Below are 27,733 nucleotides of genomic sequence, written 5' to 3'. Positions count from 1 at the left end.
TTTTATAGTCTGCTGATATTCCAGAAACACGAGGAGGAGGTTCTATCAGTGGTGAAGAAGAACCGACAGACAGAGCAGCTGAGAAGGAGGAAGGAATGGATGATGGAGCACAAGAGCGTGAAGAAGAAGCAGGAGGAGGGGAAGGTGCAGCAGGCCATGGAAGCATCTCTGACTGAAGGATGGACGTTGCTTCTCAGCCTGCTGCAGAGACGAGAAGAAGTCCTGATGAAGGCTGCAAACTTCTACTGCCAGTCTGTGGAGGTGAGAAGCTTCTGGAAGTGTGGACTTTATTCACAGCCTTCAAAGATCTCAAGACTACAGGAGGCAGAATGTCTTAGGCCTTATATCCAAGGAAACATTTTAACTCCCAACAAAAGTGCTTAGCCCTACTTTAGCGTGGTTCAGTTTTTATTCATATTTGTTTATATTGTCGTGAGTTCAAGGTCACAAATAACTTTTAGTTTAACATGCTGTTGTTAGAAACATTGTTAATCAGAGACCAGCTTGTGTTATATCACAAAGGACCAAAACTTCTTTTGGTCATGTGACTAATACGATGCGAGAACCCTGACATGGATCCATAGAGTGTGGAAGTCACGTGATCACTTCCTGGTTGGGGAATCAAAAACACCAAATCCTGGAGCTCAGAAGGATCCTCGTTTTGTTTTTGTGACCTGTCATATGATGTCATAGTTCCCCCTGTGAGGAGCAGGAGAGCGTTGGTTGACATTCTCTGGTTTAAGGGGTTTCCCCCCCCCAAACCTCCATCGTCGTGTCTCCATGAAGGACGTTTGATTCAGTCCCTCTTCCCTCAGGCCTTGATGTGAACCCGTAAAGGGCTTAGTGATTCCATTCTAGTCCCCGGATGACCAACCACCACTTTACCTCATTTCCTGTTTCACTTTAAACACATCTGAAAACCTGTTAACATCTCTGTCTCCCTCTCTCTGTCTGCAGTTTGCTGTCAGCATGGACAGACTAGAGGATCCACATTCCAGAATAGACAGACTGACCTACGACTCCCTGAGGAGAGGTAATCTGTGCTAGTGTCATTTATAGTATCGGTAGTATCAGAAGTCATTTGTTCTGGTGATTGGTGCATTGCCATTTTTGGGGGACGGGATGATGTTGGAGGTCGTGAAGCAGGCTGGAACACGACATGATATGGTGGAGGATGTGGAGGGTTGTTGGGGAGCGTAGGTCCCTATTGTGCTGGGAAGGGGATCTGGGGGGTGTGAAGGCTGTGTGTCCTGGTTGGAGATCTGTCTGAGGCCTTTCCAGACTGATGCAGAGCCTCTGCGAGTGCAGTCGTTTGGTGTCTCTGACCGCCTCGCCAAACCTGTGTTTTGACTCTTTATACAAGTCTCTGTCCCCACTTCTAAACGCCTGCTCTTTATCAACTGTAGCATCTGAGTTGAGTGGCGAACCAGGTCATCGTTGTAACTACTTATTATGCTCCATTGAGTTGTGTTCAAGAACAACTTGTTGGTAAAACATATAGGAGTCAGCTCCATTGCTACCATAACCGGTCAGTGACTTTTAATGCTGATATTTGGTAAATACAAACATGTAGCAAAATGAAGCATGGAAGAAGTTATGAATGTCTGATTCAACACAAGTAAGAAGGAAGCAGAAATAAAAGGCTTCTCAATTGATGCTGCTCAGAGCGTCAATCCTGGATTTTGAAGGTGGGGGTTCTGCCCTTTCACTGTAGCATTGTGAGCCCTGTAAACTAGGGTTGCGACAGAAAACTGGTTTAAACTTTTAATGAACTGATTCAAACTGTAGATTAACTAGTAAATGCTTTAGACCGACTGGCTTTAACTGGATTGTTGTAGTGGTAATGAGGTGAAGTTATGAATCAGTTCGCTCTATAATCCCTCCATCTTTGTTTCTTGAATCCAGATCTTTTGCGGAAGTCTCTGCGGGTTTTAATCAGCAGCAACGATCTGCTGCAGAAACTCAGACATCTGCAGAGGGCCGAGGACCTCCAGAGGAGAGGAAGAGGACTCCAGGAGGAGGAGGAGGTGACATTGGGTCAGACTTACTGAGACATATGTTAATAGAAGCTGGAGTCCTCATGTATTCACAGGCTACTTCGGGGACAGTCAGGTATTTACAGCATTAGCATTAGTTATTGGTCATCTCTCCGGTAGTAATGTATAATGTTGTATAGAGTCACCTCCGTAGTCCCACTGAATTACTCCGGATCTCGTCTGCTGCAGTCATTACAAGGATTTCTTCAAATGGATAAAAGACACAATGCTGCTCAGGGGGGTATTTTATTTTTTGATAACGTGTGGATTGATCCTGACGTCTTTTTCCCAGAGCTGCCAGAGTTTCCAGTCCCTGGGGGCGGCGGCTCTGAAGCTGGAGGAGCTGGTGGAGGCGCTGCAGGACCGGAGGAGGAGGACGGACCAGGCCGTATGGCAGCAGCTCCAACAGACTGCGAAGGACCAGGAGGTAGTGAGGTTCACTTTATTGTGATGCGTTCATGCTCTGCTCAGTGAAAAAGAGTTATAACGTTATTGTGACGTGTTCATGGGAATCTGTAAAATGTGTTTTTGGTGATGGACTGCAATAAATCCAGATTAAGGTAGGTACCACTTCCTCCATCAGTAAGGCTGGAAGTAAATCCTCCCTCTGATGGAGAAAGTGAGGCAGGAAGTAGTAGGTGGTGGCAGTGTTGCATGGAGTAGAGCCAGTGCGCCAGGAACCGCAGGGTTGGCGTTTTGAACCCTGGCTGCTTCAGGTCGAAGTGAGCGAGACACCCACCCCCTGCTCCCCGGGTGCCCTATATTACTGTGTGTGATGGGTTTAAAAACAATGTAAGTTGCTTTGGATAAATGCGTCACATGTAATGACATTCTACCAGCAGCCTGAGTAAATACAGTTTTACCGCAGTAACCAATTCAATATTCTTTACTGATGACAGGACCAGAGGAGCTTGGTTCAGGACCAATCCGGATCCACATCAGCAGAGACCTCAGACCTGGAGTTAGAATTCAGAACCCAACCAACTAGACACCTGCACCCTGGATCCAGATCAGACCTTGATTTAGAGTCTCAATCAGAGCAGACAGGAGACCTTCAGCCTGAATCTAGATCACAGGAGACCGGAATCTGTGTGTCAGGATCCAGATCAGTCAAGTCCTGGTTAATCCCAGAGACCACTAAAAACCTGCTGTGTGAATGTAAATTAAACTTGATGGTTGATTCTGGATCAGATGAGACCGGAGACTTGGAGGCTGGATCCACAGTAGACCTGCAATCTTTATTCACATCAGAAAAGAACAGAGTGCTCCAATCAGGATTGAAACCAGATGTGCGGATTGGATCCAGATTTGATCTGGACCTTCCATCCAGAGCAGGCTTGACTTCAGATTCTGGATCCGAGGAGATCAGAGACCTGCAGTCTGGACACAGGTCAGATCCATCTGATTCATGATGAAGATTATCAGCCTGCTTAGCATCATAACAGTCTTCTTCTTTTGGGGTGTAGTGTGCAAGCAGCAGAGCAACAGAGCATGCTGGGAAAGGAGACACTGGGCGGACAGAGCCACGCCCACCAAATGCTCCCGACCAATGGGAGGGTGCAGCTGCTGTCATGTGAGCACCTGGTGGACAAGGTGATGCTTCCTGTTTTGACCTAGGGGTCAAAAGGCCGCCTGCGGAATTTTATAAAATAAACTATATTTGTTCTGATAAATTAACTTTTCACATCTCATTTAAACTCCAGATGTTGACTATGATGTTTAACTGTCTCTTTGGTTTGTTAAATCTGAATATTAGATCCCCAAAACCAATATTTGTCTTTTACTACTTCTTTTAACTCTTAAAGAGCGTCAACATATTTAAGGTTTGAAAGCATTTCATTGTTTTATATACACATCTTTTATTTAACTGAACAAAAAAAGGTAAAGATAAGTATGTCTGTCTGCGTGTGTGCGCGTCGCGTGTCTGTCCGTGTGTTTCTGCGTCTGTGTTTGTATGTGTGTTGCAGATCAGCAGCTGGCTGCAGCAGAGCAGCAGCTTGTTGTCCATCAGCACTGAAGCAGTACGTCAACCTTCTGAAGCCGAACACACTCTGAATACACACCTGCAGCTGCGTACACAAGCCATGGTACACGCACACAGACACACGCACACAGACACACGCATATGCACTTCCTAACTCTACAAGCTTACAAGCTTAACTCTACGAGACTTCACTCATGCTGAGCCCTGAAAGTTTCTATCTTTCTTTGTCTCCAGGCTGTAGGTCAGGATATCGAGAAGATGAAGCAGATCCTGGATCAGATTAGAGATCTGCACGGCAGCGAAACCAGGTCCCAGCCCCCCATAGAGACCAGGTCCCAGCTGCCCCATCTCAAGGCCCTGACGAAGCAGCTGAAGAGAGGAAGTAGGCCCGGCCCTCTTGCCCCCGACCACAACGGTCCCTCGAGTCCTGAACTCTCAGCTCGGATTGATCTGGTCTTGAAGGATCTCCAGAGTTTGAAGAGGAGGATTGAATCCAACCTGCAGCTGCTGAATCCCTTTGTCTCTTTCTTTCGGACAGCCCGGCAGGTCAAAGTCTGCTCAGGGGTCCTCGGACCACTGGAGCCTTGAAGTACTTTGGTTCAGTAAATAAATACAGGATGAGCAGTAAAAGATAATGGATGGTTAGCCTCTATGGGTCTATGGGAGGTAAACATCTAGTTCTTTCAGAAGAGTGATGAATTGTAACTGTGCTCTTCAGGTGGAGAGGGAGATGGAAGAACTCCGTAAGATCTACAGGAAGCGGTCAGAGGAAGAGGAGGAAGAAGAAGCTGGCACCTGCTGGCAGGAAATGCTCCAAAAGATCCTCACCTGTCAGGAACTGGGAGACAATTATGTCCAGACATTCTCCACGGGAACTTGTCAGCTAACAAGGGTTCAGTTGAAACCATGAGGCCTCATGAATAAGTACAATATGTATCTGTGGACCGTGAAGAAGAGTCCTTGCAGATGTTCATTTATATCCGTGTGTCAGGTCTCAACAACGCTGAACCTGCAGTTGCTGGTGTCGGCGGTGCAGCAGACGGTGGAGCAACTTGTCAGAACCAAACAGGAAGTCAACGGTCTGAGGAGTCTGCAACAAAAGCAGATTCGGCAGCGGGAGCAGTACTCCAGGAAATACCAGGAGAGACTGCACAAGGTCTGTGGTAGGGTTGAATCTTCTACTGCTGAGTCATCATACCGGGTGGCCAGAATGCTTTGTGTTTTCAGACCCTGCAGGACTTGAAGTGTGTCTCTGAGATGCTGGACTCCTGCTCTCTGATAGATCTGGGTTCAGAATGGCAGACCTCCAGGTTGATTGAGCGCTTCAGCCAGGCCAGACCATATTTTACTGTAAGTCCTTGAACAGCTGGCATGTTAGCGGGACTCTTTCATCATAAGAACCCTTTTAACTCCAGGGACTTTTTTTGCCCATTGGGTCCTTTGGACTGTTGGCACATTTGAACGGTTGGGTCTGTTGGGTTCTTTAGAGCCTCAGACTTTTGAGGTCGTTTGGACCAATGATTGTTGCACTGCAGTTACAGCTAGAATTTGGGACCATTGGGACTGTGACAATAAGGACTACTGGGTCTTTAGGACTGTGTGGACTACTAAGACTTTTGCACACGTGCGTCTTTAGGAGACCACTGGGTCCATGGACTAACTTTAGGGGCTACTAGAACTTTTGTGGCAAACCTGTTCTCAGCATCAGACAAACTCTGTTTCTTTTTCCAGCAGCTAGACTCCAAGGTGGAGTTCATGGTGAAGAGCTGGAAGGCTCTGAGCAGGGTCCATGACCGGCTGGAGGTGGAGGATTCGAAGGGGGTGAAAGAGGAGGACCCTTCCGAGCTAGTGAAACTCCAGCAGGAAGTGAAGAACAAGATCCATCAGAGCGAGTTGATCCTGGAGCTGAGCAGCAGATTCCACCTCACAGCCAAACAGGTCGGTGATGTTCTTCAGAGGAGCATCAGGAAGAAATATTATGCGTTTCACTCGTTACACATGATGGAGTTTGTAAAGTTCCACCAGGATAAAACATATATGTATATATATACACATCATCTAATTTTATTTACTCAGAGAGCACCGCACACAGATGAAACATGAACAGACAAGGTGCTAGCGTGTTAGCGGTTAGCTCCTCAGCTGCAGCAACTTTCACACTGGTCATGTGATTGATGATTATAGATACGGATATATACGGAGAGTAACTTTTTAAGATTTTACCATTTTTAACTTGTCAAATTGAACCTTAATCTCTGTGAGGATTGACTTGTCAGCAGCCTCTAGTGGACATTACAGGGACTGCAGTTTAAATGTTTAAAAACACTTATTGGATTCTCAATTAAAATCTGATCTGACTCAACAGAGGGTGCATCTGATTGAAAGACCGTCAAAATATTGATCACTAGTGTGTTGTTGTCTGTGTGTCCAGTTGGAGGCGCTGCTCCAGTCGGACCCTTTAACTGGTTCCACTGGTTCATGTGAGGTGGATCAGAGTCGACGAAGAGGGAAACAAATCCAGAGTCAGTTTGATACAGCGTCAATGCTGATGACACAAATCTGCTGTGCCATCACCCACAGTGTGAGTACTTGTACTGCAGTATTGTACTGAAGTACCATAAGGAACTCCTTTACTTTAATATTCACTCTTTGGATGTGATGCAAGTACTTTGTTTACCTCCAGCACCTTGAGTACTAGCAGTACAGGGTGTGAGTACTTTGTGTACCTCCAGGGTATGACGTGTTTCAGAGTGAAGCAGCTGGAGACTCGTCTGGCTTCTCTGGACTTGTGCATGAACGAAACAAATCGCCGTGACGACAAGCTACTAACCCGCCTCCTCCTCAATGACATCATACAGGTGAGAAGAGAATAGACATCCGTGTATATATTATTTACATGGATGTCATACACCTTGGGTACCTGGAAAGGCTGTTTGTTGATGAAAATAAATTAATAAATTACAAATTACCTCCCAAAAAACTCATCATGATTCTTTAATTGTTTGTTGATTATAATCAATTGAACCGTTTTATGTAACCATTAATTATTGGTAAACTTAAATTGAATGAAATTGTTATTCAACCTTTTATTTTACAGTTACCAGGTGAAATGTTTTCTTTACTCTGGTTTTCTGTACACTTTTTAATTTGTTTGTTGTTATACATATAAAGTACAGCTGACTTGATGCAGATTGGAGTTGGGGTGTCCTTCCTTAATGTACTCGTTAGGACGGATGTGTGCGACTGCCTCTCGGTTTATCAGGGTCTAAAAATATAACTAAAGTCAGCAGGACTCTTTTAGATCAGAGCCCATAAAGAGTGTCTGCAACCGGACCTCGTGCTCCACTTCCCCTCAGCGGTTCTATCAGAATGAAATCAATTAATAAAAGTTCTGTTTAAAAGTGGAGGAAGAGTCGTGGATGGTCGGTTCTTGCGGCTGCAGTTCCTCTGATGTCCACCAGGCTGCAAGTGAGCAGTGTCCCACCTCAGTGAATTGTGCTATATTATACTGCTGAGACATAGCATAGATGTTAGCATTGATGCTAATTTAGGGCCATTATAGCCTCCATTTCTGTGATGAACTCAAACAGCAGTTACAGCGTTTTAAAGTACAACTGAAGACTTTTGGAATATTGTGACATTTAACTTTTGTTGAAGTGAAAACACACTAAATGGTTAAAGTTCAAAGATGCCAACAAAGCCAACTTGCAGACCTAAAGCATCCCCTGCTTTATGGTCTGTTTGACTCTAAATGCACCATCATTTACTAAATGAACATCATGCTGCATTGAAGAAGACTTGAAGCTAAAGACTGAGACCATAAACACATGTTTACTAAACGTCACTGAGCAGCAGCTGTTGGAGGCACGAGAGAGTCTGGGGGTGGGGATCCGAAATACAGGCAGACTCAGCCCACTGGTATTTCCCATCATGCACCTGATGCTGCATGTCATTAGCACACTAAGGCCCCCAGGAGCAGCTGAGGCTGACGTCAAAGCCTCTTAGAGTTTGAAACACTACACACCGAAGGAAGTCTGCTCTTTATTTCTGCCTTTCTCTTTTGAAGCTGCTTCAGTGTGTTATTATTTATTATCATTTTGGGTTGAAGATGGTAATAATGATGATGTTGGTAATCATCCTGTTGAGTGAACAGGAATCTGGTTAATGGAGTTCTGACGTTTAACGGCAGTTTGGACGAGCAGGTCCATGAAATCTTTGTGATCCACCAGTAGCCCCAGAGTCGACATGACGATTCTAAGAGAGGATTAAGAAGTTTAAGCTTTGGTTCATATCTCATATCATATGCATGTGTTCTGAAAGAGTCCCTTTGTGGATGACTGAAGGGTCGAGTCACTGACGGCGATGTGCAGCTCGCTTTTAAACGCCTTCTGTTTCGGGTCTCCATGTTTGTGCTCACCACAGACATCAGGTGATCTTGGGTTCTCATTCAGGTTCCCAAGAGGAGCTCCCCTTCATCTCCGAGTCGGCCAGACTAACTGAAGCCGACTAGAGGAACGCCACAGTACTTCATGTTACTTCATGTTGGGCCCTTTTATGATGCTTCCTGGTAATCTCCCTCCACGTTATGGTATTATGGAAAACCTTCATAGCTACTTTAGGGTTGAAGTTAATGGTACTTTTTTATCTTCTTGGTCTTCTGTGGTTGTTGGAACTGGATCTCTTGTGGGTTCTTTTGGTTCTTGAGCGTAGTTCAGTGTACTTCTTGGTCTTCTTTGATTGTCGCTCTATTACCTCCTGGTGGTTCTGAGTAATCTTCCATGTAACCATTGTTGTGTTGGTGCTCCTTACCTTCTCTACATCCAGGGTTCCTCTAGACTCCTCTGTCTGCCTGTCAGTTTTGCTCAGCTGAAAGATCAGCCATCTGACACCGAGGCACCAATGTTCTTCTGGATTTAAACCCCCCCCCGCTCTAAAAATACTCTCATCAGGGCTCATCTACTTGGGTTACATCTGTCCAGAGAGCAGAGCATATGTGTTGTGTGAAACGACTCTTCCTGCTCCCCAGAGGATGAATCCTACTGACCTTCTCCGGCGGGTTTATGGTTTTGGCTTTTAGTTGAATGAATAGGAGAAAACTCATTAGTCTCATTACCATCTATGCAAAAAGCTTAGATGGTGGAAAGTTTCATTCCGTGGGGAACAGGACAATCTGATCCATTGTATAGATGATGAATCATAAACCTGCTTCCTGCCCACAAAACGATCTGTTTATTCATTGAGAGTAAAGGAAGTGAGATAAAGAGATAAAAGATAATAAATTAGGTCCAATGATTGAGGATTATAATAATTGTTTTCACCGTATGTTGGTGTTTTTGCAGCTTCGTGACTCCTTCAAAGAGCTGAAGAAGGGATTCAGCAACCGCAGGTTTATCTTCCTGAAGAGACACGACAGCATGAGGAACCTGAAGGCCACCAGGAACCAGCTGCAACAGGTGGACCTGAACGAGGAGAAGCTGCAGGTGAGTCTGAAGGTCTGAGGTGTGACCCATAAAAGTAATCATCTTTATTGGTTTAGCACAATTGTTTGTTTGTCACAGGTGTTTCAATTTAAATTAGACATTCAATACATTAAATGGGAACAATTTAAGGAAGATGAGATGCATGAGTGTTTAGTCATTTAAAGTATGTCAGACATACTAGGACCACGAGGAGATGGTGAGTGCATAACATTGGACAACAACACAATCACAAGTGGATTGTGAGTATCTGAAGGCGGTTGAAGGGAGTCAGTCAGTCTCCAGGTGAGACAGTATTCCAAATACTCAAATGTAGAGCTTCTGGTCCTGCAGGTGCTCCGAAAACGTCTGCAGGGATTGACCGCCCGGCTGGGGTCAGAGGTCAGGGACAGGGGAGCAGCCCGGGAGGCAGAGGATGCCATCAACGAGCTGCAGAAACAGATGGGCGAGTTTGAGAGAAGTGTTGGCGAACACCAGAAGACTCTGGAGATGAGCTGCAGACTGCAGCGAGCCATGCAGGAGGTGACAAATACTGGCCCGGACTCACATCTGGTGTATTAGTCCACGTTGATGTTCTGCTCTGCGTCAACAGCATCACTCGTGGTGTGAGGACGCCGGCGCCAGCATCACTCGCGTCAGGAAGCTTTCCTCCGAGTGTCGCAGCACAGAAGCCGTGGCCGTCCTCCACCGGCAGTTTGAGAAGTTCGTCTGGCCGACGGTCCCTGAGCTGGAGGACAGGATCCGTCAGATCACCCAACTGTCTGTCCGGCTGCACGGTGAGCATCAGCAGGAACACCAGCAGGAACATCAGCAGGAACATCAGCAGGAACATCAGCAGGAACATTAGCAGGAACACCAGCAGGAACACCAGCAGGAACACCAGCAGGAACATCAGCAGGAACACCAGCAGGAACATCAGCAGGAACATCAGCAGGAACACCAGCAGGGACATCAGCAGGGACACCAGCAGGGACACCAGCAGGAACACCAGCAGGAACATCAGCAGGAACATCAGCGGGAACATCAGCGGGAACACCTGCTTTCACCTGATTCTATTATTATAGGCTTCAATTTCTACAATCTGTAAAAGACTGGCAAATACGAAATAAAACAAAAATCCTTTTAGTTCTGTTTTTATTAGAATTTTAATTATAATTTCATTCAGGGGCGGAGAAGGGGCGGTGCTACACGGAGAAGACGGTCAGTAAACACTACGACATGATGGAGGCCATCAGAGAGCTCAGCGATGCACTGATGGAGCTCGGGACAAAACTGAAGGTGACAAAACCGTTCAAGTAACGGTGTGATCCGCTTATCGTTGACTTTTTACACTACGATGTCATAGCTGGAGGTTCTCAAACAGCAGAACCATAAGGAAGATGAAGAGAAGAAGATGAAGAATAAGGAGCAGACGGATGACATGGTGAAAAAATCCACATTTATTTAACGTGTGATGAACTGACTCTAAGTGATGCTATAAGGATTAAATCATAATCTGCTCCTCTTCCAGTACATCCCCAAGGAGACGGGCCACACCCCTGAGCCGACCGCCGAGCATGATGGGAAGGAGGCTCCAGTGAGGAGGCAGAGCGCAGCCAATAGAAAGCCTCCGTTACAGAAGAGCTGCAGTCTGGATGCAGACAAACAGTCTGACAGCAGGTAGATCTTCACTAATCTTCACCACGGCTACTGTTCATCCTCTGGGGACCGTGACCAGTGAGGAAGGTGCTTCTTTCCTTTAGTCTGTATGAATGGAGGTTGATGGTGTCGTCTCTCCTTCAGACAGCAGTTTCACAGTGAGAATCTCACCTCCTGCTACCGCTCCACCACCTCCGTCAGCCTCTCATGCTCCCCAGCTGAGTCCGCCCGGTGGGTCCACGCCGTACACAGCCAATTACAACTCGAGCGTCAGGCCACGCCTCCTGCCTATGTGATTGGCCCAACGTTCTCCGACATCCAGAGGGCGTTTCAGAAGAAGGAGATGCTCCTGCTCCCAGTTACACAGCTTCAGGTTGATCACCACACAGTTCATTACATGTGGCGTCCCTCAGGTTTTTGTCCTCACTATTAAATCCTGTGTTCTACTGTCAAAATGTTCTGGTCCACTGATTACTGAGCGTGTGGTTGTTTGTTTGTTTCCCTGCCCTCGTTTCCTTCAGTCTGTCCATAACCTGGCTGCCTCAGACATGAGCTTTAAATGAACAAAGTCGGATGTGCACGTTAAACATCTTTTTTACCCAGGATGCGTCGGCAGGATGCTCGTCCGAGTCCCGTGACGCGATGGCGGCCGATTCTCTCTCCGACGACGACTACGACTGCGCGTCGCCCGACGACGTTTCCCTGCCGCCGCTGGCAGAGACGCCGGAGTCCACCGCGGTCCAGTCAGATCAGGAGGAGGACTTCTGTTTCAGCTCCTGCAGCCTCCACGTCAGCCAGTCTGGACGGCAGTCGGAGCCCGGCGGGACCAGTGGCTCCACTGGTGTGGCCCCGACTCCCCCGGCCAGCCGGCACAGCAGCAGGTACCAGGACCGATGTTTGTTGTAGTTCTGTCCCCCTTTGATCAGCATATCAGGAAAATGTATTTTTACTTGTATAATAAAATATTGTATTTATATTGTCCTGATTGTGTTTCCTGCTGTCCAATAAGGAGCTTAGAGCTTGTGTTAGGAAGGTAAACTGATCATAGGTCATCGCAAATATCTATTATGTAGTCATGTGATGTCATCAGCAATGATTCTACTACTGAAGAACCATCGTGAGGAGCAATACGGATCTACTGAACATTATTAAGTATGATGTAACACTGAGGCCGGAGACAGTGAGGACACAAAATAACACGTCTCTTGGAAAGAGTGAGTCCCTGTTGTTTCTTTTACAGCTTCAGAGCAGGGTCCAGTTTGTTTGTTCATAGTCCGCTGACGGCACCTGGTACGAGTCTCCTCACCAGCGTCCTTAGGACCGGAAAGGCCAATGGCCCCCGGAGTGAAGATCTCTCCCCCAGCAAAACCGGGTCCCACAAAGACAACACCCCTCCACAAGACACCAGACCACCGCAGTCTTTCCCCGACTCGAGGAGTGACCTCCATCAGGACCTGAATCCCTTCAGAGCGAGGGAAGAAACCTCCGCAGGCTTCAAACCTCAGAGGGACACTATAATTACCCATCAGCCCTTTTTCTTCCAGTTGTCCCCTCCAGACAGCTCCTTAACCCAAAATGAGACCTCCGCGCGGATCGATCCTGACAGGACCCTTAAGTCCTGCGCACCTCTCCTCCAAAACACCGCCACCCTCCCTCGAGAAACAAGTGTTTTACCGTCTCACCTGGATTTCGGAGGCCACCTTGATCAGGAGGCACTTTCCTCCCAAACTCCCCAAAGCATCATCCCGACCACCGCAGAAGAACCCGTCTCCCTGAGTGGTGGAGGTCCACCTGACGTCCACGACCCTGTCCCTCCAGAGCCAATCAGCATCGAGCAGAACAAGCAGACGGTCCACTCGTTCCACGGGTCCTTGACCTCCAGCCGCACCCCAAAGTGTGTGCATGACCTTGACATGATCCCGAGCAGCGCTGCCAAATCTGCTGCCCCCCCTCCACCCGAAACGCCGATCGGGGCTTTGGCTCCGCAGGCTGATTCGCATGTCCCTCCCCTTTTCTCTCCACCCCATCTACTAACTGCAGACCGAGACCCAAACATCTGTTGGCCCTTGGCCATCCGGGAGGAGGGTAGATTTATTCCTCACATCCGAGGGCCTTCTCCTCCTCCTCCTCCTCCCCCTCCTCCTCCTCCTCCTCCTCCCCTGGCCAAGGCAGTGTCTCTTTTCCAAGGAAAACCCTCTGAACACGGCCCTCCCTGCTTCATCAGGCCCCTGTCTAGAGCCTCCGTCACGGGGGGCTCTCCAGTGATGCTGGAGGTGGAGGAAACCTGGTGGGTAGCTCATAACCATCTCCACCCTAACACACCAGCTGTGTGAGTTCATTAACACGCAGCTCCACCCTAACACACCAGCTGTGTGAGTTCATTAACACGCAGCTCCACCCTAACACTCCAGCTGTGAGGTCATGCTTCACATATTTATGTATCTTTGGGTTTAACCCATCTGTTTCTTTTGTGTTTTTCTGAAATCCATAACTAACAAACGAGTAGTTTTTAGGTCACCTGTAATGAAGTTATCTCTAACATTAAACCTGCCCAGCTGGAGAAGCTTGTGTCCTATTTCTAGTTAGCAAGTACAAGCTAATTTTAGCCCTTCTTTCTAGTGACCACCAGGGTGTGACTCCTCTGGTTCGATAGGAGTTTATGAGAAAATGTAAAAAAAGTTATTGTTGATCTGTTGCATTCTGGGAAAGCGTTTCTGCAGTGTCCGCAGTCTGCAGGTTGAAATGTTCCTTATGTTCACAATGACAGTGTTTGTATATGTGAAGCATTGCAGTTGATACCACTAGTTAGACTAGTTATGCTAGTTAACTGTTTGCTTCGTAACAACACAAGTCTCATGGTACCACATGACCATCTGCCGACCAATCAGCATGTGTGCCGCATCAGAGCTGATGCCGTTGGGCTCGCCATGTGAGGGTCTGTGTTCCGTCTTGACTTCCTGTCACCATTGTTGCTCCAGGTGTAAAGACGGAGCGGCGCTGCTCCCTTGCCAGGACGGGCAGCACTTCCTGTTCACCCCCAAGGCGACCAAGGCTGGCGACGATGATGACGATGATGATGATGATGAGTGGGTGCTGGCTCAGGTGTTTGGTATTATCAGTGTGGACTGGCACACCTGGTTGGGTACACTGTGTGTTCTGCTGTGGCTGATCTACCTGATTCTACTCTGATGAGACTTAGGTGATCAGGGACTTATGGACTTAAGAAATGGATCTGTCCAGAAAACTTGACTCTAAAACCTGTTGACTTCAGTCTGTTTCATCACAGCAGCACCAGCTGGACGTCAAAGGAACTCCAGCTGAACACTGAATTGTATTCATTATTTATTAGTTAACTACTATAATAATATATATTCATGTAGAATTCTGATCACTACTGTTATTGTTGACTATGATTTTCTCTCCTACAGTAGAATAGAACGGATGAATAAAATCATGTTGTGTATAATTTATTCTCATTTATTTATTTAACTTAATGTCTCCGTTCATTCAGATCTGTGATTTAAATTTTAGGGTCAGACTAGTGAAGAGAGGACAATATGATTCCTTCTGCAAAGTTTAACAGCGCAATCATATTGAATTTTAAATGTCAAACGTTTTAAATAAAATGTAAACATAAAATTATGTTGTTCGGGACAATTATAAAGGCATGGTTCAGGTAAGCGGTGAAAAGTGATATATCATATATATCATCCGCTTATTAGGTGTAAGTAATTTGCGTCCCATCTTTCTTTACAAATGGAAGAAAAGTTTAATTTTGACGGAATAGAAACAAGTAATGATAATGATAAAAATAACAAGAATAAATAAAAATTAAAAAAAGGAAAATAAAGAAAAAACAAGTGCAAGGCCCATATGTTTGAGTGTCTTTAATGTCCTGTGGTTCACTGGGTGCACAGTTGCCCTGCGGTTCCTCTTCACACAGCGGGGCTGAAGGAGCTGTTCGGAGCTTCCAGGGCGTCCACCATGGGGGGATCAGGGATGATAGCTTAGTCACCATCCTCCTGTCACCCACCACCCTGGCACACTGCTGGCCTTCTTGATGAGTGTGTTGGGTCTCTTCCCGTCCTATACTGTATTGTAAAGGTTTTTTGCAGGTCTCTTGTTTTTCCTGAAAAGGTTTTCATCAAACCTTACTCTACACCCATTCTGATTGAATACATTTAATGATGAATGCACAATAAAGAGAAGAAGTATTTTATTGAAATAATGTAATCATTTTAAATATATTGAATAACATAATTTAAAGTGGCAAAGTAACAGCTTAAATAATTTAATCATTGATTATAACAATAAATGGAAAGAACAGCAGCCAGTTGAAGACAATAGTTTAGTGATTTGTGAGCGCAGATTAATTAAGATTTAATTGTGATGTTCTCTATTATTCAAAGCTTATGTACTTATTTATTTCCCTACATTTTCTATTTTACTTAATTTTATTTTTATCATTTATTTCCCTACTTAGAAACGTGACCGTGGTTTGGTTGTGACCTCATCACGCAGCACGTGACTCCGTATTTAGATCACGTTTGCTCAACAAGTGCAGACATTTTTTCCAACTGTTATTCAGCAGCAGCAGTTAGCTAACGTTAGCTAACTAGCTAAAAGCTAAAAGCTAGCATCGCCCGCGAAAACACAACAACCATTTACTCAAAGAAAGGTATGAAGATATATTACGTTAAAATATATCAATTGTTGTTAAAATTATTTAATTTACGTAAATATTTTATCTTTGAGTAAGTTAGTACATTTATCAGAAGTAAAGGTATACACATCAGATTTGTTAACTACTAGGCGTGTCGTTAGGCCTATTTTAGGGGGGCTGGAACCCCCCCCCCCACCCCCCACAATAACTTGGCATTATTGGCTCTAAAGAAAATAACATCTTTGTAAATGTTAGTTTGTTAATGTCATTAAATTATACTACTAATGTTAGTTCTTTATAACTATATATGCCTTCTGTTAGTATGTAGGTATCTATGCAAACATCACCTTGGGGCTACGCTCAGTATCAGAAGAGTACACTCAAATTCATGTAGTACAAGTAGCTTTAATAACAGTACAGTATTATCAACTTGATGCAGTTAATAAAGTATTCGTAGTATGTACTAATACCTCATGGTTAATATACTTCATTACAGAAAAAGTACTAACAAATAACAGGATCTTAAAACGGATCCAAAATTGAACGGGAAGCCAGTGTAATGAAGCTAAAATAGGTGAAATGTGCTCGTGTTTACGTGTGTCCGTTAAAACACGTGCTGCTGCATTTTGTACCATCTGGAGACGGGTGATGTGTGGCCAACCCCCACATAGAGTGAATTACAGTAGTCCAGCCGTGTAGTTACAAAAGCGTGGACTACAGTTTCAAAATGTTGTCTGGACAGAATTGGCTTTATTTTGGCCAGCTGCCGCAAATGAAGCAAAACAGCTTTGATCTGACAGTCAAATTTAAGCTCAGGGTCCACTTTAACTCCTAGGTTTGTGATGCTAGTTTTAATACAAGGTGCCAAGGGGCCCAGATCTACAGGTGGGGTCCTAGTGGTGCCTCGAAAAATCATCTTCAAAATCAACTTCTGTTTTTTTATCATTAAAAAATGTTCCGAGCCATCCAGGCTTTTATGTCGTCGAGACAATTGAGTAGTTGTCCAACAGAGTTATTCTTTTTTGTTTTAAGAGGTACATAAATCTGACTGTCATCAGCATAACAGTGGAATGAAATGCCATACTTTCTAAGTATGGAACCGAGTGGAAGCAGATATAGAGAGAAGAGTAGAGGGCCGAGGACTGAGCCCTTTGGGACCCCACACAAGAGGAGCAGAGGAGGATACAGAGTCACCTAAGCTAACACAAAATGTTCGATCCGCTAAGTATGACCTAAACCACTCCAGTGCTATGCCACTGATGCCCACCCACTGCCTTAAACGTGAAATCAATATTTCATGATCCACTGTGTCGAATGCAGCAGTTAGATCTAAAAGCACAAGGATATCACAGTCACCAGTCAGTAGCTAAAAAGATATCATTAAAAACTCTTAAAAGAGCGGTGTCCGTGCTGTGTAAGGTTTTAAAACTGGATTGGAAAACCTCTTGTATATTATGCTCTTCCAAAAAGGCTAGTAATTGAATGTACACAATCTTCTCCAGGATTTTTGAAAGGAAGTCAATTTGGAATTAGGCCTGAAATTAGCGAGAACTGACGGATCGAGTAACACAACTTTAATACAACACTGTATACATTTTGTGTTACAGTAGAAGTATTAATACAATACTGTATAAATTCTGTGTTACAGTAAAAGTACTAATACAACACTTCATAAATACTGTGTTACAGTAAAAGTACTAACTTACAACTCTGTCAAATAAAAGTGCGACAAGTTGCATAAAACAGCTTCCTCAGCCTCCCATGATGCCCCACAGCAGACCAATTGCAGCCCCGCCTCCCACGTGATGTCACGGCGGTATAAAGCAGGCCCGCCCGGGGGGAGTCGGCGTTCCCAGCCTCGACGCCTCGGCTGGAGGAACTGCTGTGAGGAGGAGAAGAACAGAAGTACGGTTCTTTTCTTCTTCTGGACCTTTTGGACTAAGCTCTGTGGATAACAAGACTTGAGGGCCAGAGGAGACTGAAGGCATCCTTGTGCAGACAAGTAAGTGCAATACAGTATTTACACGTCTGACACCTCACACACACTCACACACTCACACAATCAACTTCATTCATTCTGAGCCTCTTTAAACAAAGTCCAGCCGACACATGAGGGGTGATTTCGGTGCTTTTCCCCTCTGAAGGTTATAACGGGACATCCCAGAATAGCCCTGATAGCCCCGGACAGACCCTCACAGGCTTTTTAAGGGAATCAGCAGCACAGATATCAGTTGCTCCTCCAGCTATGTGCCACATGGTGTCTGTCAATCAAACTGAGGTGTGCTGCTGGGGGTGGGAGGCTATTTTTAGAGCTTGGTGTCCTGTGTTAGATAAACTAAGTGTCTGGCTGAGCGATGCGTCACTGGAGCCTTTATTTTGGAGGAGCGTGAACAGCTGTTGGTGTGTTCTTATTTTTAGGTTTTAGTGGAGGAACTCTGGCTGATTTGCAGCTGTCGTATTATGTAGGTTTTCACCCCCTCCCCATAGAACAGATTCCACAAAGATCCATATGGATCTGGAAATGAACCGTACTGGCACAAACACACACGGCCCCGGAATTTCTGTCTTAATCAGAAGACTATATATTTATATATTGCTGTTTTCATTTCTAAAATAACTAAACAAATCACTTATTGGAATAGTTGCTCATTACATTTCTGATCAGACTAATCAATAGTTTATTTAACTATAATAATAACCGAACATTATTATTATTATGAACATAAAAAAGAGTAACTCAAGAGTTACTTCAGTACCTTCTGACCAATCACAGGCATTTTATTACTTTTAATAACCACAAAGAGACCACATCCAGACAATCGGGAAATAGACTGGGCCAATGAGAAGCCAACCAGGGCCGATGAGAGACAACCAGTGCCAAACCTGAACCTCAGAAACATCTGAAGATCTTGAACCCTTTTTTAAAAAACATTTAATAAACCAAATTAATTAAATGTTTATCCAAAACAAATTTACATACAAAATAACGGTCATTGGAATCATCAGTGTTTGAAATTGTATGAGTTTAGAAGAAGGCGTTGCTCAAGGGCAGTTTATCAGTATGTTTGTGACATTTTAGTGTAGATTTATTTTCCAGATGATCGCTAACATTTATTAAACGATCATCTCATTAAACGTTGATTGATCAGGCTTTGTGGGAAATTATATACATTTGTCAATAATTATCATTTTACATCAAATCCCAAATACCCTTTCCACATGTAGTCAATTTTTTAACGTTATTGTAACAAAAGAAGATTGTCACCAAGAAATACAACTGGTTTGATTGAAATGTGAAAAGATTATTTACATCGGTTTCCATTAAATCCATAAAAATCACACATTAAATATTCCTTCATTGGTTTGGAGGTTCATCTTGTTTCAAATTGTGTTCTTTTGTATTTTATTATGTTTATAGTTTTCTATATCTCTGACATTTATTTTAGTACTTTTTAAGTCCATCAAAGATATTTCAACTATTAACTAGAAACTTGTTATTAACAAACTTTTTTTTTTACATTTTACAAAGACTGTGATAAAGAAAACAAACAAACACAAATCCACGTTGCATTGTGGGTAATGTAGGCTCCAGGTTATGAAGAATTGAGTGGAGTGAAAAAGAATTAAGTTTCATCCTTTTAGACTTATTTTTCCTTCATAGTTTTCCTTTATATCAGGAAGTATCTCATCAAAGTACTGTTGTTACTTATTGTAGTATACACGTATATATATAATGATTGATATATATTAATATATGTATATATACATATAGGTATATATGTATATATTTATATGTGAGTGTTGTGGTGATGGTGCTGGTGTTTTTTTTTATTTTAAAGCCATCAAAATGCCTAAAAATGTAATTTTATTTCTCCACCTCTATGTTGAGGGTGTATTTCCCTTTGTGCGGCAGTGTGTAATCCCCAGTGGGTGGTGTTAGTTACTGTGACTCCGATGATCATTGTTTACTCTCTATATCAGTGACTAAAGTAATGTGATTACAGTGTGTAAATAAATAATAAATAAATGTGTCTGCAGGGTGCCGACCAACATGTCAACACGGGCGCCGACGTTCACGCAGCCGCTGCAGAGCGTCGTGGCACTAGAGGGTAGTGCCGCGACGTTCGAGGCTCAAGTTAGTGGTAAGAACGTTTTAATGTTTAAGGACGACACAGTCTATTATTGTTGGTGTAATGATTCAAATACATCAAAACACAGCTGCTGCGGGTATAGTTTAAAAAATAGACAGAATTGATAGATTTAGGATTTGTTGCTAACGTTAGCATAAGGTGCCTCATTGTTAACAGTAGAATGGCCAATTTGAATTCTATTGGAGACATACCAATCCAGCTTATATTCCTCCTCAGTGTCTAAGCATCTCAGGTCTGTTTCTTCTCTTCTCTGCAGGTTCTCCACTTCCTGAGGTGAGCTGGTTTCGTGATGGCCAGGTTCTTTCCGCCGCAGCTTTACCCGGCATTCAGATCTCGTTCAGCGAAGGCCGCGCTGTCCTGAGGATCCCCGCTGTGACCGCCGCACACAGTGGGAGGTTCTCAGTCAGAGCCACCAACGGCGCTGGACAAGCCACGAGCACCGCCGAGCTCCTGGTCACAGGTGAGACATTAAATACCACAAAGAGATGCTAAAAGTGATCAAAGAGATGTTAAACAACCACACAAATGTTAAAAAACTGCAAATATATGTTAAATGAACACAAAGAGATTTTAACCATATCCAAGTTCATGCTTAAGGCCCGCGGCCTTTCAATTATTCAGGTGGTAAACCAATATATTTATATATATATATATATGGCTGCAGCTGTTGCAGCATAGCTTTCCATAAGCAGAATTTCAATTTTAACAAGTGATAAACAAGTTGAACTTGAACCAGGAAGGTTCGCATGTCTCCAATTAGAACTCTGAAGCTGCTTTAATACAAGAATGAGGCTTCATCTGTGTGTATTTAACTCTTCATGAGGTTCTCAGTTCTGATTGGCTAGTTATTGGTCTTTGTCCTATTTAAGCAATAAGGTATGAGACGCTGTACTTTATTGTCCAATAATGTAACAATTCAGGGTATTGTTTTGAACTGTTACATTATAGAAGATAAAGTAGTGCCTAAAGTACCTCATTGCTTTCATAACACAGTTACCAGCAACATAAATAGTAAATAGCTGCCTTTCAGCACAAAAACACATGTCATCAGTCCAGAGACAAATAGTCCCCTACGTGCATGAAAACAGCTTTCGGTCCCTCACCATCTCATTCATTCACATCATGACTTAATTGTCCGGTTGTGAAAGCTCCCCTTTTCCTCAAAACGATTTGGGGATTTCTTAAGCTAAAAGGTAAAATATCAACTAACGGTCGCACAAAATCAAAAACATGTTACTGTGAGTGCGCAGTGATATGGAACAATGGGGTCAATGTGAACAGCAACAGTACATTATCGCTCAATAATGTGCATCCAGTGACTCACTCTCAACCAATCAGAACGCTGGATTTCATCTACCCGTGTTATAATGATATTTAGTCCCGTTTGAATAATTAAAGGTGCCGTAATTGGATCTATAAAACAATGTGTCTATGTCTTCTATGTCCTGCAGCTGAGACAGCCCCTCCAAACTTCCTCCAGAGACTGCAGAGCGCCACAGTGAGACAGGGCAGCCAGGTGAAGCTGGACGTCCGGGTCTCCGGCATCCCGACCCCTGTGGTGAAGTTCTACCGAGAGGGAGCCGAGATCCAGAGCTCGGCCGACTTCGGGATCCTCCAGGAGGGAGACCTGTACAGCCTGCTGATTGCCGAAGCCTTCCCAGAGGATTCTGGGACGTATTCTGTGACCGCCACCAACAGCAGTGGACGCGCTACCTCCACCTCAGAGCTGCTGGTTCAGGGTGAGGCTGATTTTAAAAATCAGATAAAAACATGGCTGTACCCGATGTAGATGGACACGAGCCAACGTGTGTCTGTGCTGCAGGTGAAGAAGCCGTTCCAATGAAGAAAACCAAGACCATCGTCTCCTCCTCCCAGACGTCCTCCTCCCAGACAGGAGTGCAGAGGGTGAGACACATCTCCGTTCTACTTCATGTTTATTTATAAGGCGCTCATCAGTGATGTTTTATCAGTACTTACAGTGACATCTGCTAGCTGGATGCTATTCACCCTCTGATCAACAACCACTTTTCGGGGGTTTGTCCCACGTTTCTCTCTGTGGAAGTCTCTCTGAAGTCCTGCTTCTCAGTGGAAACAGAACCAAGATGCCTAGAAGCAGAGAGACCAACAACATGTTTTTAGTGTATAACAGTTAATAACAGCTCGTAACAAACAATAACAGTTAACAAAAGTTGTTAACAGCTCCTAACTGCTAGTAGAAGCTAATAACAACTCGTAACAGTTTGAAACAATAACAGTTAACAAAAGTTATTAACAGCTCCTAACTGCTAGTAGAAGCTAATAACTGCTCGTAACAGCAACAATAACAGTTAACAAAAGTTAATAACAGCTAGTAGAAGCTACTTGCTCTGTACTTGTACATGTGTAATGACAATAAAGTTGAATCTAATCTAATCTGAGTTAACAAAGGTTAATAACAGCCTGTAACAGTTAGTGACAGTTACTGAAAGTTTATGACAGTTAATAACACAGCTATAGATTAACCTTTCAGATCTAATCAAGAACTCTTCGTTTGTGATCTTCACAAGGTGGAGTCCAGCTTCCAGGCCTCCGCCATGATGGAGATGCACGTGGAAGGAGGAATGATGACTCAGCACTTTGCTCACAAAACTCCCCCTCGGGTTCCGCCGAAGCCCGCCTCCAAATCCCCTTCCTCCTCTGTTTCCAAGGGGACGGGAGGACGGCAGCAGTCGCCTTCACCGGTCCGCCACGTGAAGGGGCCGACGCCCGCCCCCGTCAGGTATGAACCACCTCCCTACCGGTTAACGTTAGCCATCAAGTTTAGTGAACTAGAATCCAGATGATGATTAGAGATGAATTATGATTTGTTTAGCTCTAAGCACATTATTATTCAGCATTACATATAATGGCAATACAAATACAATCTATTATTTAATCATCATTTAAATTGTATGATTTAACATAACAAAGTTTAACCTGTAGTATATTTGATGGTTTATTGAATTCAGAACATTTTTGGGACGATGCAAAAAAAAAGTTTGGATCACCTGATTAAACAATCAATCTATTTTGATCATCAATGGTCAATAATTATTATTGTGGCTACTCTACTCACTTTTTCTGGTTTGTTCTCTGCAGACCCGTTTCACCCATAAGCAGACTATCTGTCTCCCCCATCAGACCAGTGAAGTCTCCCCTCATGACCAGGAAACAGGTCAGACCTTCATCCAGCCTTCAGGTGGTGTCCTCATCCGTAGCTCTGCCTCCTCCTCCTCCTCGTCCTAACATTCACACCTCTTCCTGCAGCTCTCCGCGTCTGCAGAGGTCCTCCCTCCATGGAAGCAGGGGGGCTTTGTGTCCGAGGCCAGCTATGCCAGTATGACCAGTATGACCAGTGTGAGCAGTGTGAGCAGCGCCTCCCAGCTCCACATGGAGAAGCACTGGGAGCAGCAGGTCAGCGCCACCAGAGAGGTGAGCAGGGTGGAGCGCTGCTTAGGGATTGCACCGTGACTGGTGGTTCATTGGTACTGTGTATGTGTATATATATTTAATCTCAATGCTCTCAACAGATTATAACGCACAACAAAAAAAAACTTTTTTGAATGAACATAAATATCATTTTCTGTCATTTGATAGAAAACCCCCCCAAAACATATAACAATATTGAGTTAGTTAGCATGAATCGGCATGAAGCCTGATTTGAATTGTGTGATGAAGCTTCACTTGCTTTGTTAAAAGCTGATGTACAAGTACACAAAGGTACAAGTAGACAAGTTACTTGAGTTGGAGTGTTGATGTGCTGTAAATGCGTCAGGACCAAAAGAGCGTTGCTGTGGCAACCGTGGTTGCGGCTGTGGAGGAGGCTCGAGGTCGGGGCCTGTCTCAGGAGCAGGTACACCAGAACCTCCACCTCTGTCACCTCCTCTTCTACTTCTCCTTCGTCTGCCTTCACCGTGTTCTTCTTCTTCTTCCTTTTTCCTCATTCGTCGTCTTTTCCATCTGCTTTTTTCAAACCACCATATGAAGTCTATCTTCACTTTCTTTTCTAACTGGATGTTCCACTCTTTGTTTTTTCACGATGCATTGATATGTGACCATGTGACCTGATGACATCATGGCTCCCCTGATGATTGTCCTATGAATTGAGTCTATTTCCTGTGATTTGGTGCCACCCCCCCCCCCCTCCCCGACTTGCTGCCATGGAGTCCTGAGCTCTGTGTGCTGCTGTTTGTCTCTCCAGGCCGAGGGGGGGGCGAGAGCCGAGGCGGTGGCCACGGTGTTGGCCGCCGTAGACCTGGCTCGGGTCCTCCGGCCTGTGCAGGCAGAGGGCTGCGCTGCCGAAGGGGAGGAGGAATTAGCCGTAGAGGCACAGCGGCAGGAAGAGGAAAACCGTGTCGCGTTGGAGCCGCTTCCTGCCGAGCCGCTGGCAGTTGTCACTTTACTTACCTCTGAGCAGCAGAAGCTCCGGGTCCCTCAGGTCGGCGGACTCGATATCAGACACATGTCAGACATTAAGAGTCGGACTACTCCTAACCGCTCTGTTGGCCTCTTTAGATTCAGACGTCCAGCGGGGCCGCGTCTGCAGCTCCACATTTCACAGTCTCTAAAGTTTCTGTCCCTAAACGTGAGCTGGGCCACGAGGTAAGAGGAGCAGAGGAGACTCCGCCTTCCTCCATTCCACCTCTAACCCTCCACGTGTTCTGTGCTGTGATCCCCTCTGACCTCCTCCTCACAGGTTCACCTTCTCTTAAACGTTTAGTCTAGTTTGTTCTCACCTGAGTCATCGTTTATTACCCAAACACTGAATTAAAGCTTCTTTAGGGCTGATTTTTATATACAAATATCCATTTTACGTTTTCTCGTCTGACGTCTTTAAATGTCTTAATTATTTATACATAAAAAGTTTTGACAGAGTTTACACTCTCAGTTATTGTTAGTTGGCATAACTATGTTTAATCCCTCTGAGAACATGAGGCAATGCAGCACCTCTTGTGTCTAAAATGAGTACAACAAAAAAACACCTTTCAGCTAAATCATAAACACAGAAGACAAAAACTAATTTACAATTTTTATTTTATTCTTACCACATTCATATGTGAGCACTGTTAAGCAACACTAGACCTGGATGTCGTTAAATACAAGTTCCCTAGTGGAGGTGACGACCGAACAACAGCATGCAGCTGGATAGATGAGGCGATGAGAGGGTTGTTAGAGGAGAAGCAGGACTTCTTCATCTTGGGTTAACGTGTTGTCGTTGGCTCGGTTAGGTCTCCATCGCCGGCTCTGCTATTGCCGCTCTGCACAAAGAGCTGTCCTCCTCCTCCTCCTCCTCCGCCGCTCACAGAAAGATCATCAAGCCCGTCAAGTCTCCCAGTCCGTCTCGCAGGGCAGGAGCGCGCTCAACGTCGGAGGTCCTCCCACCGCCATTCAGAGACAACCGTTTGTCTGAGTCCCGAGTGGGCGGAGCTTACGCAGCAAGTGAGGAGGAGTTTGAGGACTGGGAGCCTCAGGTTGGTCCTCCACCTGTCACCTCTCCTTATTTTAACCCCGTGTAGACTGTCGCCTGCGTTCTCTCTTCAACCAATCACACCCTGCCCTTCATCCCCCTCCCGAAGAACCTTCCTCCTCATCTTGTCTTCCTGTTGACCTTCATCCCTCTTTCCCCTCAGCGGGGTTTTATCTGTTCTAAGGCTCCTCTATTGTTCTCACAGCACTCCACCGCTGACCACAAACTTCTCCCCCTGTTCCCACTTTGACTGCTGTTGTCCTGTTTTTCTCTACAGGAGGCCGCTGCTGTTCCCACCAGAACTCAGGAGACCCTTGTTCCTCCCACTCTTATTGTTGTGAGTACTTCCTGTTTCTTTCCCTCCGAATAATAAGTCATTTCTAAATGAGGTGTCAGATCTGATGGCTCTGTGGGTGATGATGGTGGTCCGTCCTCCATATCAGACATTAAACCTTTTTTTTAATCCTCAGACTTTCAATTGGTGCCATAAACAATTCAATTTAACATGTTAATGTGCTTAGAACCAAATCCTGCACAGCTGAAGACATTAGTGTATTCTGTGTCCTCGAGAAGACATATGAGAACCTATGAAGATCTCTAGAAGACCTATCAAGTTCTCTAGAACAGAGGTCCCCATCTATTTGATTCTCTCATTCTCTCCTAATTACATGCGCTCGTCCCTCTTTACACCCCCCCCCCCCCCCCCACCTGTCGTTCGGTCGGTCTATGATCTATGAGAACCTCTGAAGATATCTATAATACCTCTGAAAATCTCTAGAATACCTATGAGAATATATGAAGATCTCTAAAGGCCTCTCTCTCTCTCTCTCTCTCCCTCTCAGGGTTTAAAGAACACAAACGTGACGGAGGGCGAGTCGGTGACCCTGGAATGTCAGATCAGCGGACACCCTGAGCCTGCCATCATGTGGTTCAGAGAGGATTACAAGATCGAGAGCTCCATTGACTTCCAAATCAGCTACGTGAGCGGATTCGCCCGGCTGGTGATCCGCGAGGCCTTCGCCGAAGACAGCGGACGCTTCACCTGCACTGCCACTAGCGAGGCGGGAACCGTCAGTACCTCCTGCTACCTGCTGGTCAAAGGTGACTTCTAGTTTGGAATCGAGTTGCATGTTCATCTTTGTTAAGAACGTTTGATTGTGTAACCCTAAAAGAGAAAAAAGGCTTTTTTTCATCTCGTTTAGAGTAAGATTTAGAAGTTTAAAGTTGTGAATCTCGCGTCTTGCTACCGACAAGCTTGCATGTCCCGTTAATGTTTGCATCTGTTAAGAATTGTGTCACATTCCTTCACATTTAATTTATTTCAAGGCATTTTCATCAACTCATCTCCAGTCTCAATAAAACCAGCTCAGCAATGCGTGTCTGTTGTTAGTATATTAAAGATATTTTAGAGGAAAGTCTCTGATAAATCGTGAGGGGAAAGTTCATTATTTTGAATCAGTTTGTTTGCATGTTCCTCCTGCAGCCTTTTAAACAGAACCTAAAGTCTTTAAGCTGAGATGTTTCCTCACACAAGTTCTCTCTGTGTAGTGTCAGAGGAGATCGAGAGCAGAGAGGAGACGACCGTCGTCACTGAGGCCGCAGTCGCTCAGGAGAAGAGGTGAGCAGTACGACATCTCGACCTGTCAAGGTTCACGTTGAGATGTCTCGTGTGACTGACGGAGCGATTGCTTTCCCCCTCAGCGTTATGATTGAGTCAAAGGAGCACCGGGTGGAGGTGGAGGAAGTGAGCTCGGGAGAGTCTGCCGCTCCGTTCTTCCTCAGGAAGCCTACCCCCCAGAAACTGGTGGAGGGAGGAGGCGTCTTCTTCGAGTGCCAGGTGGGAGGAAGCCCCAGACCTCACGTCATGTGGAAGAAGAGCGGCATACCGCTGACCACCGGATACAGGTACCAGTCCTCAGCATTCTCCGTACACATTTAGGTGCAACTTCAGGTACGCCACTTGATACTGTTACTGGATCTTCCCGCTTCTCCGTTTTACTACATTTGACAGCTTCAGTGCATCATGAGTCATTGTGCAACACAGGGAAACACAACAAACACTTGACAAGCAAAACAGAAACAACAGGAAATGGCCTTTCCTAGTCAAAGGTCTCTGACTGAACAGAACACATTATGGTCACAATCAATGTTTCATATGCCAATTATCACAATTTCCCTCAATAGTCTAATGAGATAAAATGATGATGTGATGCCTTTTGGAACTGGGGTGGATCTAAACTGCAGCATGACAATCATCGGCTCTGATTTTTAAGATGACAGATGAATAAAAATATCTTTC

General features: G+C 44.9%; 2 protein-coding genes across 9 annotated transcripts in view; both read left to right on the top strand.

Moving 5' to 3' along the window:
* The first annotated feature begins 4,523 nt into the window (after nucleotides 1-4,523).
* ccdc141 (coiled-coil domain containing 141) lies at nucleotides 4,524-15,223 on the top strand. 4 transcript variants are annotated; one of them, XM_062565057.1, is made up of 17 exons: nucleotides 4,524-4,661; nucleotides 4,739-4,912; nucleotides 5,012-5,176; nucleotides 5,248-5,370; nucleotides 5,752-5,958; nucleotides 6,452-6,601; nucleotides 6,753-6,878; nucleotides 9,360-9,500; nucleotides 9,831-10,019; nucleotides 10,090-10,273; nucleotides 10,663-10,775; nucleotides 10,843-10,920; nucleotides 11,008-11,156; nucleotides 11,280-11,508; nucleotides 11,739-12,016; nucleotides 12,376-13,422; nucleotides 14,114-15,223. In XM_062565057.1, the coding sequence occupies exons 1-17, from the start codon at nucleotides 4,659-4,661 to the stop codon at nucleotides 14,322-14,324; spliced, it is 3,567 nt and encodes a 1,188-aa protein (XP_062421041.1). In that variant the 5' UTR covers nucleotides 4,524-4,658; the 3' UTR covers nucleotides 14,325-15,223. The 4 variants fall into 4 exon arrangements, with proteins under 4 accessions (XP_062421041.1, XP_037344912.2, XP_062421043.1 ...); XM_037489015.2 differs by having other exon boundaries at nucleotides 4,606-4,912; XM_062565059.1 differs by having other exon boundaries at nucleotides 4,606-5,176; nucleotides 5,303-5,370; nucleotides 5,755-5,958.
* Nucleotides 15,224-17,661: 2,438 nt separating this feature from the next.
* Nucleotides 17,662-27,733, top strand: part of ttn.2 (titin, tandem duplicate 2) — a 160,705-nt gene continuing 150,633 nt past the window's right edge. For all 5 annotated transcript variants that reach the window (XM_062565050.1, XM_062565049.1, XM_062565052.1 and 2 more), the window contains exons 1-15: nucleotides 17,662-17,800; nucleotides 19,837-19,940; nucleotides 20,206-20,409; nucleotides 21,401-21,688; nucleotides 21,772-21,854; nucleotides 22,496-22,707; nucleotides 23,067-23,142; nucleotides 23,235-23,399; nucleotides 24,169-24,405; nucleotides 24,483-24,569; nucleotides 25,196-25,438; nucleotides 25,712-25,771; nucleotides 26,277-26,535; nucleotides 26,983-27,052; nucleotides 27,136-27,339. In XM_062565050.1, the coding sequence (XP_062421034.1) occupies nucleotides 19,850-19,940; nucleotides 20,206-20,409; nucleotides 21,401-21,688; nucleotides 21,772-21,854; nucleotides 22,496-22,707; nucleotides 23,067-23,142; nucleotides 23,235-23,399; nucleotides 24,169-24,405; nucleotides 24,483-24,569; nucleotides 25,196-25,438; nucleotides 25,712-25,771; nucleotides 26,277-26,535; nucleotides 26,983-27,052; nucleotides 27,136-27,339 (2,279 nt within the window). In that variant the 5' untranslated portion in view covers nucleotides 17,662-17,800; nucleotides 19,837-19,849. The remainder of the gene's footprint in view (nucleotides 17,801-19,836; nucleotides 19,941-20,205; nucleotides 20,410-21,400; nucleotides 21,689-21,771; nucleotides 21,855-22,495; nucleotides 22,708-23,066; nucleotides 23,143-23,234; nucleotides 23,400-24,168; nucleotides 24,406-24,482; nucleotides 24,570-25,195; nucleotides 25,439-25,711; nucleotides 25,772-26,276; nucleotides 26,536-26,982; nucleotides 27,053-27,135; nucleotides 27,340-27,733) is intronic.

Source organism: Pungitius pungitius, chromosome 10 (assembly GCF_949316345.1).
Source record: "Pungitius pungitius chromosome 10, fPunPun2.1, whole genome shotgun sequence".
Classification (NCBI taxonomy): Eukaryota; Metazoa; Chordata; class Actinopteri; order Perciformes; family Gasterosteidae; genus Pungitius; species Pungitius pungitius.
Note: the sequence above shows the minus strand (reverse complement) of the source record. Positions and strands in the feature narration are given on the sequence as shown.

Excerpts from the sequence above, each read along its gene's own strand:
- ccdc141 (XM_037489015.2), top strand. The coding sequence starts at position 4,715 with ATGAATTGTAACTGTGCTCTTCAGGTGGAGAGGGAGATGGAAGAACTC. Across the intron at positions 10,921-11,007 it reads AGGAGCAGACGGATGACATG|TACATCCCCAAGGAGACGGG; the intron begins GTGAAAAAATCC and ends CTCCTCTTCCAG. Across the intron at positions 11,157-11,279 it reads GACAAACAGTCTGACAGCAG|ACAGCAGTTTCACAGTGAGA; the intron begins GTAGATCTTCAC and ends TCTCTCCTTCAG.